General features: G+C 43.3%; 1 protein-coding gene across 1 annotated transcript in view; it reads left to right on the top strand.

Annotated features, from left to right (window-relative positions):
* The window catches only part of LOC134359061 (G protein-coupled receptor kinase 5-like), a 336,788-nt gene that overhangs the window by 170,582 nt on the left and 153,594 nt on the right, over positions 1-12,612 (top strand). Inside the window, exon 3 of the mRNA XM_063071934.1 lies at positions 1,670-1,782. Within this exon, the coding sequence (XP_062928004.1) occupies positions 1,670-1,782 (113 nt within the window). The remainder of the gene's footprint in view (positions 1-1,669; positions 1,783-12,612) is intronic.

Raw genomic sequence — 12,612 nt, 5'->3', positions numbered from 1 at the left:
GAGCAGTGTGCCAGGTGTTGAAGTATGTGTGGGAAGTGAAGTGAGTGCAGTTACTATTACAAGGGAGAAGGTGGTCACAAAGCTGAATGACCTGAGGGTACATAAGTACAGCCTAGGGCTCTGACAGAGTCTGTAGATGTATTAGTAATGATCTTTCAAGAGCTATTGGACTCTGACATAGTTGCAGAGGACTGGAGAATTGCAATTGTCACTCCACTCCATAAGAAAGGAGGGAAGCAGCTGGAAGGAAATTATAGACCAGTTAGACTGACCCCAGTGTTTGGGAAGATGTTGGAGTCAATTGTTAAGGATGAGGTTATGGAGTACTTTATGTTACAAAACAAGATAGTACAAAGTCAGCATGGTTTCCTTCAGGGAAAATCCTGCCTGATGAACCTGTTGGAATTCATTGAGGAGATAACAAGTAGGATAGATAAAGAAGATGCAATGGATGTTGTATATCTGGATTTTCAGAAGGCCTTTGACAAGGTGCCACACATGAGGCTGCTTACCAAGTTAAAAGCCCATGGTATTACAGGAAAGTTATTGGCATGGTTAGAGCATTAGCTGATTGGTAGGAGGCAGAGAGGGGGAATAAAAGGATCCTTTTCTGGTTGGCTGCCAGTAACTAGTGATGTTCCGCAGGAGTTGGTGTTGGGTCTGCTTCTTTTTATACTGTACATCAATGAATAAGATGATGGAATAGATGGCTTTGTTGCCAAGTTTTCAGATGATACGAAGATCAGTGGAGGGGCAGGTAGTGTTGGGGAAACAGGTCGGCTGCAGAAGAACTTAGCCAGATTAGGAGAAAGGGCAAGAAAGTGGCAAATGAAATACAATGTTGGAAAATGCATGGTCATGCACTTTGGTAGAAGAAATAAATATGCAGACTATTTTCTAAATGGGGAGAAAATCCAAAAATCTGGGAGTCCTTATGCAGAACACTCTGAAGGTTAACTTGCAGGTAGAGTCAGTGGTGAGAAAGGCAAATGCAATGTTAGCATTTATTTCAAGAGATCTAGAATACAAGAGCAAGGATGTGATGCTGAGGCCTTATAAAGCACTGGTGAGGCCTCACCTTGAGTATTGTGAACAGTTTTGGACACCTCATCTAAGAAAAGAGGTGCTGGCATTGGTGAGAGTTCAGAGGATGTTCACAAGGATAATTCTGCGAATGAAAGGTTTTTCATGTAAGGAGTGTTTGATGGCTCTGGGCCTGTACTCACTGGCATTGGAAAAATGGGGTTGGGGGGGGCGTTCTCATTGAAAGGCCTGGACAGAGTAGATGTGGAAAGGATGTTTCCCATGATGGGAGAGTCTAGGACAAGACGGCACGGCCTCAGGATAGAGGAGCGTCCATTTAAAACAGAGATACGGAGACAATACTTTAGCCAGAGGATGGTGAATTTGTGGGATTTTTTTACAGGTAGCTGTGGAGGCCAAGTCATTGGATGCATTTAAGGCAGAGATTGATAGGTTCTTGATTGGCTGGGGCATCAAAGGTTACAGGGAGAAGGCTGGCAAGTGAGGCTGAGGAGGGGGAAAAAGGATCAGCCATGATTGAATGGTAGAGCAGACTAGATGGGCCAAATGGCCTAATTCTGCACAATGTCTTATGGTCTGAACTCTATAAAATTCTGACATTCTCTTTCTTTTCCTTTGACGATAGAGAGAAACTATTCCTGCTTGTGTGAGAAGCAGCCGATTGGAAGGCTTCTTTTTCGACAGTTCTGTGAAGCTCAGCCCAGTCTTCAGCACTACATAAACTTCCTTGACTCGGTGGTAAGTTGGTTAAAATCTATTTACAAAATAACGTAGTTGCAAGACTGTGCGTGAAACCTTGAGTATGTTATTTTAGTTTAGCGATACAGTGTGGAATCGGCCCTTCCAGCCCTTGAGCCACGCCACAGCAGGAACTCCAGACAAACCCCATTAACCCCAAACTAGTCACAGGACAATTTACAATGACAAGGCATCCTACCTGGTACGTCTTTGGACAGTGGGAAGAAACCAGAGAACCTGGGGAAAACCCACGTATTCCATAGGGAGGACGTACAGAGACTCCTTACAGAACGGTGCCAGAATTGAACCCAGAACTCCGGAATGCCCCGAGCTGTGATAGCGTCAGGCTATCTGCCATGCTGCCGTGGAGACCACCTTTTAATAACTTATATTTTTATTGGACCTTCACATGTGGTGTGGTACAGGATTGGAGCAATTAGCCAGGAATTGTCTTTCTAAGAGTCACTTCCTGACATGCAAAGGTCTTACGCACACAGCTCAAGTGTCTAAGGTCTTTGCACAGTACTGTCGTAATTTTATGTACTGCTGCCACAAACAAAAGCAAATTTCATGATATATGTGAGTGATGATAAACTGATTCTGATCTGGGTCTCTAATATGGACTGAGAGAGGGAAGGGGGCACGGAGAGAGGAATCATAGCTGGGAAAAGGGGAAGGGAGAGGGCAGGGAGTGGGAGCACCAGAGAGACACTCTGTAATGATGAAATGACATTGCCTGTTGATTCAGGGCTGGGAGTGTCTGCATATGCACCACCCCCAGACCCTGTCACTCCTTCTCTGCCAACTGTCCTACACTCCTCCATCCTAACTACTCCCAACATCCTTTACTCCCGCCAGATTTACAAACTCGCTCTCTACTCCATATTGACAAATACAGTCCTGCGCAGAAGTCTTTGGCACCTTAGCTGTATAATTGTGCCCAAGACTTTTGCACAGTCCTGTATCTTATCCACTGACTGACCCGACTCCTCTCATTTCCACTCTATAACATATCTAAAGGAATTCCTTTCGCAGTTTGTCTAAGGGACAGGATTAATAACCACTTGGACAGGCAGGGACCAATCAGAGCTAGCCAGCATGGTTTTGTCGAGAGCCCACCCTGTTTCACCAGTCTGATGGCATTTTTGAAGCGATGCAAAGTGTATTGATGAAAGCAGAGCAAGAGATATGGTTTATATGGACCTCAGTGAGGACTTTGATTAGATGATGCAGGGAAAGCAGATGCAGAGGGTTCTGGGCCCATGGCACCCTGGGCAAGTTGGTAGTAACACACACAAAATGTTGGAGGAAACATAGAAACATAGAAACATAGAAAATAGGTGCAGGAGTAGGCCATTCGGCCCTTCAAGCCTGCACCGCCATTCAGTATGATCATGGCTGATCATCCAACTCAGAAGCACAAGGTAGTAGGTAATAGGTGAAACCCAGACGGAATTTAACCTGTCAACTTCCACCTTGTACTTCTTCCTCTCCTACCCCTACCCCACCCACCTTCTTACTCTGACCTCCTCTTCCTTTCCAGTCCTGGTGAAGGGTCTCGGTGCGAAACATACATCAGTCTGTTTACTCTTTTCCATGCTGTCCTGGCCTGCTGAGTTCCTCCAGCATTTTGTGCTTGTTGCTTGGATTTCCTGCATCTGCGGACTTTGACATGTTTGTGATGATGGTAGAGTGTTTCTTTTGTGCTCGGATGCCTGTGACCGTTTGCCATTCCACAAGAATCGATTCTAGGACCCTTTCTGTTTGTAACATTGTGAATGATTTGGATTTGTAAGTTTGTGGACAACATGAAGATTGTCGGAGTTATTGATCATTTGGAAGACAGGCTCGGGTGACAGGATGGTATCAATATGTTGGTGAAATGCACTGGGAGGTAGCAGATGAAGTTTAATCCTGATAACTGTGAGGTGACAAATTTTTTATTGAAATAGAGAGATAAATCCTTCCAGCCCTTTGGGCCATGCTGCCTAGTAATCTCTTAATTTAATCCTAGCCTAATCACGGGACAATTTACAATGATCAAGCTACCAACCGAAATGTCCTTGGACTGTGGAAGGGAACTGCAGCACCCGGGGGAAACTCACACAGTCACAGGACGAACGTATAAACTCCTTACAGACAGTGACAGGAAAGGAACCTGGGTCGCCTGTACTGTAATGTCTTTGGGAGTACCAAAGAGGCCAGGATTTAAATCCTGAATGATAGAGTCCTGGGATGTACAGGTATTGAGAAGGCTCTTGGGATACAACTGCAAGGATCATTGAAGGTGGCAGTACAGGTAGATAATGCATGTGGAGTGTTCATTTGTTCATCGTATGCCATGTCATATGACATGGGCAATCATGGTCACTCTCTGACCATGATTTTCTTAGCAAATTTTTCTACAGAAGTGGTTTTCCATTGCCTTCTTCCAGGCAGTGTCTTTACAAGCCATTATCAATACTCTTCAGAGATTGTCTGCCCGGCGTCAGTGGTCGTATAACCAGGACTTGTGATATGCACCAGCTGCTCATACGACCATCCACCAGCTGCTCCTGTGGCTTCACGTGACCCTGATCATGGATGTGGGCTAAGCAGGTGCTACACCTTGTCCATGGGTGACCTGCAGGCCAGTGGAGGGAAGGAGCGCCTTGCATCTCCTTCGGTAGAGATGTATCTCCACCCCACAACCCATATGTGGAGTGAGGCATTCATTAGCTGGGACATTGAGAAGAAGGCAGGGAGGTTCCAACTTTGCTTAGACCTCAGCTAGCACATGCTTGCCGTCACCACTCTGTAGAAAAGGTGGGCTAGCAGTACAGAGAATGTGCTTTGGAGATATGCCAGAATGTTACCTGGGATGGAGTATTTCAGTTAGGAGAGACCGGAGAGGCTGTGTCTGTTTTCCCTGAAATGGAGAAGGCGAAGAGGAGACATGATCAAACTATATAAAATCATGAACGACTAGAATGGTTGCGCATAAGGGCTGGCACGGAAATGGCAGGCCGAAGAGCCTGTTTTCCTGTGACGATGCTTCAAGTAGACGTGCTCAGTGGTGGGAGGCCTTTGCCTGTGATGAACTGGGCTGCATCCATTACTCTTTGAAGCATTTTCTATTCAACGACATTAGTGTTTCCATACCAGGCGTGATGCAGAGAGTCCATATACTCTCCACCATCAATTTACAGAAGTTTGGCAAAGTTTGGCCAAATCTCCACAAACTCCTAAGGAAGTAGAGGCACTGCCGTGGTCTCTTCATAATTGAACTTACGTGCTGGGCCCAGGACAGGTCCCCTGAAATGATAACACCGAGGAATTTAAAGTTGCTGACCCGCTCTGCCTCTGATCTTCCAATGAGGACTGGCTCATGGACCTCCGGTTTCATCCTCCTGAAATTAATAAATCAGCTCCTTGATCTTGCTGACACTGAGTGAGAGGTTGTTGTTGTAACACCACTCAGCCAGATTTTCAGTCTCCCTCCAACATGTTGATTCTTCAGCACCTTTGATTTGGCCGATGACAGTGGTGTCATCAACAAACTTAAATATGGCATTGGAGCTGTGTTTAGCCTCACAGTCATAAGTGTAAAACGAGTAGAGCAGGATGCTAAGCATACAGCCTTGTGGTGCATCTGTGCTGATGGAGATTGTGAAGGGGATGTTGTTGCCAATGCGAACTGTCTGGCACCTGCAAGCAAGGAAATCGAGATCCAATTGCACAAGGAGGTATTGAGGCCAAGGTCTTGAAGCTTATCGATTAGTCTTATTTGCCCCTACCTAAAATAAACAATATTAGTACCATTTGTTCTTTATGGAAAATTTCTCAATACTGCACCTAAGAAAATAATCACTCTATAGAAAATTATATATTTTACTTACATTGCCTGGAAAACAGAAGAGATGATTAATGTTTAATCTTCATAGAAGACACTGCCAAAATGACACATTAAAACCTTTCAGTTGGTGACATTTACAGCTGTGAAATGTGCCCTATATCAGTGTGGAATCAATCTAATATCAAGTGGTATGAACTTTGCAAATAATGATTGTGTAATCAGAATGCTGAAATGTTCCATCCATTTTAACATGTTTTGATTTTAATTATTTTGAAAATTTCTTTATGCTATTGTGATAGTCAGAACTGATTAGGCTAATGTTAGAACCATAGAAATATAGAAAACCAACAGCACAATACAGGCCCTTCAGCCCACAAAGCTGTACCGAACATGTCCTTACCTTAGTAATTACCTAGGGTTACCCACAGCCCTCTATTTTTCTGAGCTCCATGTACCTATCCAGGAGTCTCTTAAAAGACCCTATTGTATCCGCCTCCACCACCGTCACTGGCAGCCCATTCCACGCACTCACCACTCTCCGCATAAAAAACTTATCCTGTTGCAACAGGATAGAAAATATTTTATTTTAATTATTATTTCAGACTATTTCTGTCACTATTGTTACTTATTGTTGAAGTCCAGCTTGCACTTGAAATACAAAGAAAATCTTTAAAAACTTGCTTTCTTGTATTAAAATCACGGGGAACTTGTGAACTTAATACGTACAAACTTTTTTTTCCCCTTAGATGTTTTTAGGCATTTCCCTTATTCCACTGGGAACATATAGTATAAAGATAATCCTGATGTAAAGTTCTTACCATAGTTGCTGAATTTACATAAAAATGAAATCCATGTGATTTAGCGCAATGTTGTTGCAGAAGGAGAATGAAGAAAGGTGTGTGGCTTATTAGGGGCCAAAAAATTTAAGGCACGTGTGGAAGAGGAGAACGTGGTTCAAGTTCCAAATCAATGCTTTGCAGTTTTTGCTTTACAAAAGTGAGGGATGATGCCCAGTGAAATTGGATGAACTGCCAACCCGAAATAGAAATGCCTCAAGTTGTTAAAAGGAGAAGGGTAGGAAACTGTTGAAGCTCTGGCCATCTTTTCTTTAATATGCTATGGCTGCCATAAAATATAGGAACAGAATTAGGACATTCAGCCTATTAAATATGCACCATCACTCAATCATTGCTGATTTTTTTTCTTGTACACAGAACAGTACAGCACTGGACTGGTCATTCAATCCATGATGTTGTGCCAATCTGGATATCAGTTTATACTAAATGTTCCTCTCCTGTTTATCATCCATATCCGTCCATTCCATAGTTATGTGTCCATCTAAAGGACTCAAACTCAACCAAACTGGCTGCTTCTACTTCTATCCTTGTTAACTCATTCCAGGCACCTGTTACTCTCTGTATAAAAAAAACTTGCCCCTCATTTCGCCTTTCAACTTCCCCCCTCTAACTTTAAAATCATGATGTCTGATGTTTGACATTTCTACGCTGGGGAACTGAATCTAACTCTCCAGCCCATCTGTAAATCTTACGATTTTAAAAAGATTTGTCAAGTCACATCTCAACCTGCAGTGCTCTAAGGAAACCAGTCCAAGTTTCTCCAAACTGTCCTTGTAGCTCATACCCTGTAATCCAACCAACATAAGACCACAAGATATAGGAACAGAATTAGGCCATTTGGCCCATCGAGGCTGCTCCATCTTTTCATTGTGTCTGATCCAATTCTCCTCTCAGCCATCCTGGAAAACCCCTTCTGCACTTTTTCCACACCTTTCCTATGATGGGGTTGTCAGGTCCACTAGAGAACTTAAGTGCAGGAATCACAGAGATTTCAGCAATTCAAACAAAACAAAAGATCTCAGGCAAACCGTACGGAATCATGACACTTAGTCAGAGTTTCACCAGACAAGGATCCACAATGACCGAGCAAAGAGAGATTGGCAAGCAACACCACCCCCCACCCCCGCACTTCCTGGAAATATACCCTGGAACACATAGGAATTCAGGACAATCAGACAGCCCCGATGTCCAGACAAAGAAATAACCCCCAAAGTAAACAGCTACAATGCAAGACATTGAAGATCCTGTAAATTACCCCAGATTGAATAAAAGTGATCAGTGCAAAGGGAGCTCAACAATCTCCATGATGCCGAATGAGACATCTGTAATGCAAAGTGAAAAACCTGAGCTAGCCCAAAGACGAACAATTAGACATAAAAGGGAAGCAATCCAAGGAAAACTGCATACTTGATAAAATACAATCTCCATACTAAGCTGGAAAAATAAACTTTAAGAAAACCCTACTTATGACAGAGGTGATCAGAGATGCAAATGATACTCTGGTCTGACTAAAGTTTACTAGCTGCAGCCTGACTCTCTTGTTCTTGTACTCAATATCCCTATTAATGGAGGCAAGCATACCATACATCTTACCCACTTGCAGTGAACTATCTATCTGACCCTAAGATCCCTCTGTACCTTAATGCTATTAGGGGTCCACATTTTATATTTTCACCTTTCATTTGATCTCCCAAAGTATACCTCACACTTGCCTACAACTCCACCAATCCTGATGTAATACACAAATTTGCTGATCTACACATTTGCATTTATGTTTACATATAATCATTGATATGCATCACAAGCAGCAAAGGTTCCTGCACTGAACCTTGCGGGACATTACAAGTCATGGACACCAGCCGGAGTATCAGCCTTACACCTTTACTATCTGTCTTCTACGGGCAAACCAGTTCTGAATCCAAACTTGCAATTTATCCCAGATCCCATGCACCTTTCCCTTCTGAATCAACCTACCCAAGGGACCAGGTCAAATGCCTCACTAAAGTCCATGTGGATAAATGTCAACTGCTTTACCCTCGTCAAGAACCTTTCAACACCATTCCCCAGCTTTCTTCCTATAACACTTAACCCCTTTACCAATCAATAACTCATCAATCTCTGCCTTAACTTGGCCTCCACAGCCCTCACAGATTCACCACCCTTTGACTAAAGAAATGCCTCTTCATCTCAGTTCTAAAGGGACATTCTCTCCTTCTGATTCTAAACTCTCCTATTAACAGAAGCATCCTCTCCAGGTCCACTCTATCCAGGCTTTTCAATAGTCAGTAGGTTTCAATTAGATCACTCCCAATCCTGCACGCCAGTGAGTACAGGCCCAGAGCTGCAGGACTGAAGCCCTTGGTCTGGAAATCTGCAGATTTTGTATCACTGCTTATAAAGGAAGTAAGGAATAAAATGAGTAATTACAGACAAGTGATGGGCGCATTTTTTGGAATCCATTATCCAATGTATAAAATCAGTGGCCACTTTTATTTGGTACGGGAGTGGAACTCAGTGTGGTGTTCTGCTGTTGTAGCCCATCCCCTTCAAGGTTCGACATGTTGTGCATTTAAAGATGCTTTTCTGCGCACCACTGTTGTAATGTGTGGTTATTTGAGTTACTGTCACCTTCCTGTCAGCTTGAATCAGTCTGGCTATTCTCCTCTGATTTCACTGATCAACACATTTTCACCCACTCACTGATCTGCTGCTCACTGAGTGTTTTCTTGCTTCTCGCACCATTCTCTCTAAACTCTCGAGACTGTTGTACGTGAAAATCCCAGGAGACAAGACTTTTCAGAGATGCTCAAACCACCCGATCTGGCACCAGCAATCATTCCACAGTCAAAGTCACTCAGATTATATTTCTTCCCCATTCTGATGTTTGGTCTGGACAACAAGTGAAACTCTTGACCATGTCTGTGAGCTTTTATGCATTGAGTTGCTGCCACAGGATTGGCTAATTAAATATTTGCATTTATGAGCAAGGGTACAGGTGTACCTACTGAAGTGGCCCCGATTGTAAATTTATTTAGAAAGTGATGTCAACTGTTTTACCGCCATCAAGATACCCTCATCATCAGCATAGATTTCTTAGAGGAAGTTTAGGTGCAGTTAACTTAATTGGGCTGTTTTGGGGAGCTAACAGGGAGGCTTTGTGGGGGCAATGCACCTTTGTGGATCTTAGCAAGGCTTTTGACATGGCTTAAAGTTGCAAACACTGACAAAGTATAAAAGTGAAAGTAAGTGTGTCAAATTGGATCCAAGATTGGCTTGGTGGCAAGAAGAAGAGGGTAATAGTTGATAAGTGTTTTTGTGTGAAAGCTGTCATCACTGGTGTTCCATAGGCTTTATCTCTTGCTTCTTGCAAGATTATTAAATCTTGCAAGATTAATATCAAGATTAATATTGTTGGTTAATGGCCAACGATAGGAAGTTTGAAGAAGTTTGCACACAGCACAAAAATGAATACATTGGTTGCCAAAGTGTTGACAAGACTTATATGACAATCTGGCTAGTTGGCTGCAAAGCTGCAAATGGAAGTGTGAGATAGAGTGTTTGGGGAGGTGCAACGAAGCAGGGGGATGGGATGATATTGAGTAGTATGGATGAAGAGAAGCCTTGTATATCCATAAAGGTGCTAGGACTGATCAATAAGGTAGATAAAAATATATATGGAATGCCTTCCCTTATTGGTTAAGGCATAGAGTAGAAGAGCAGGAATGTAATGCTGGAAAATATTGGGTTTTCTCCAGGACCTCCGCTTTCCTCCTACAGTTCAAAGATGTACAGGGTAGGTTAAAAGTTCAAAGTAAAATGTATTATCAGAGTACATACATGTCACCACAAAGAACCCTGAGATTCTTTTTCCTGTGGGCATACTTAGCAAATCTATAGAATGGGATCAGTGAACAATAAACTGTGCAAATGCAAATATGGATAAATAGCAATAAATAATGAGAGCATGACAAAACAAGATAAAGGGTCCTTAAACAGAGACCATCAGTTGTGGGACTACCAGAGATAGAGTGAGTGTAATTATCTCCTTTTAGAACATAGAACATAGAATAGTACAGCACAGTACAGGCCCTTTGTTCAAGAGGCTGGTGGTTGAGAGGTAGTAACTGCTCTTGAACCTGGTGGTGCGAGTCCTGAGGCTCCTGTATCCTACCTGATGGCAGCAGTGAGAAAAGAGCATGACCTGGGTGGTGAGGATCTCTGATGAAGGATGCTGCTTTTCTTCGGCAACATTTCGTGCAGATGTAGGTGCTTACCCGTGATTTACTGGGCCAAATCAACTACCTTTTGTAGGATTTTCCGCTCAAAGACATTGCTGTTCCCTTACCAGGCTGTAATGCAACCAGTCAGCACACTTTCCACCACACATCTATAGAAGTTTGCTAAGTTTTTGATGACATGTTGAATCTCTGCAGACTCCTGATGAAGTAGAGGCACGGTCATGCTTTCTTTGCAATTTTATTTATATATTGACTCCAGGACAGGTCCTCCGAGATCCTCTGAGATAGTGGACCCAGGAGTTTAAAGTTACTGACTCTCTCCACCTCTGATCCTCTGATGATTACTGGCTCATGGACCTCCGGTTTCCCTCTCCTGAAGTCTACAATCAGTTTCTTGGTCTTATTGACATTGAGTAAGAGGTTGTTGTTATTACACCACTCAGCCAATCTCCCTCCTGCATGCTGTCTTATCACCCCCTTTGATACAGCCCACAACAGCGTCATCGACAAACTTGTACCTGTTGTTGGAGCTGTACTGAGCCACACTACCATATGTGTGAAGTGAGTAGAGCAGGGAACTAAGTACACACCCCTGTGGCACTCCTGTGCTGATGGAGTTTGTGGATGTTAATTGGTCATTTGTAATTTGTGAGCACCACACACACACAATGCTGGAGGAACTCAGCAGGTCAGGAGGCATCTATGGAAATGAATAGATAGTTGATGTTCTGAAACGTTGACTGTTTATTCATTTCCACAGATGCCACTCAGCCTGCTGAGTGCCTCCAGCATTTTGTGCCTGTTGCTCTGGACTTGCAGCATCTGCAGACTTCCTGGTGTTGACTTGGGGCTGTTGGGTTTGCTGGGCAATGGAGGTTGAAGGGCTTATTCTGCTCTGTATCTCTAAATAAAAACAAAAATATCTACCCCCCCCCCTTTCTGGTCCTCGCATTAAGAGACGGATATAACTATATTGGAGAGGGTACTATGATGTTGCGGGGCTGGAAACACTTCAGATGGGGTTGATTTCTCTGGAACAGAGCAGGCTGGGGAGAGATAAGGATAAGATGTAGCACATTATTTGGGAGCTAGATACTGCAAAGTGGAAGGAGCTAGAGGAGTAAACAAAAAGAGGTTGAAGGTCTAAAGTAATTGGTAGAAGGATTTAATGTAGAAAAGAGGAAAAAATATTCCATCCAGAGGCCAGAAACCCTCATCATATTTTTAAAAGAGAGTGCATGGGCAGAGTGGATGTGGCAAAGTTGTTTCCCATGATGGGGGAGTCTAGTACGAAAGGGCATGACTTAAGGACTGAAGGGCGCCCATTCCGATCAGAGATGCGAAGAAATTTTTTTAGCCAGAGGGTGGTGAATCTATGGAATTTGTTGCCATGGGCGGCAGTGGAGGCCAAGTCATTGGGTGTATTTAAGGCAGAGATTGATAGGTATCTGAGTAGCCAGGGTATCAAAAGTTGTGGTGGGAAGGCGGGGGAGTGGGACTAAATGGGAGAATGGATCAGCTCATGATAAAATGGCAGAGCAGACTTGATGGGCCAAATGGCCGACTTCTGCTCCTTTGTCTTATGGTCTTACATGACGGATGGTAATCTACAGAGGCCACTGACTTTGCATTGGCAGATGTGTTAAACTGCGTACATCTTTTTCAATCAGCCATTGACCAAATGACCTCCGACTGCATCACACAGTTTTTTCGGCTCCATGAATCTCCTGCAAACCAAGGGGCATGTAAGGGTTAATGATCTTTGAATGAACTAACTCAAAATATGATGGCGTGCCAAGTTTGAATGAGTCACATATGGAACCTTAATTTTGATGAAATAATTTGTTTAAAACTCTTGGGAGTATGCCATCGGTAGAGTTTAGCATTAGACCTACAAATC

The sequence above is a fragment of the Mobula hypostoma genome, chromosome 19, assembly GCF_963921235.1.
Source record: "Mobula hypostoma chromosome 19, sMobHyp1.1, whole genome shotgun sequence".
Classification (NCBI taxonomy): domain Eukaryota; kingdom Metazoa; phylum Chordata; class Chondrichthyes; order Myliobatiformes; family Myliobatidae; genus Mobula; species Mobula hypostoma.
This window is presented reverse-complemented; position numbering and strand designations above follow the sequence as displayed.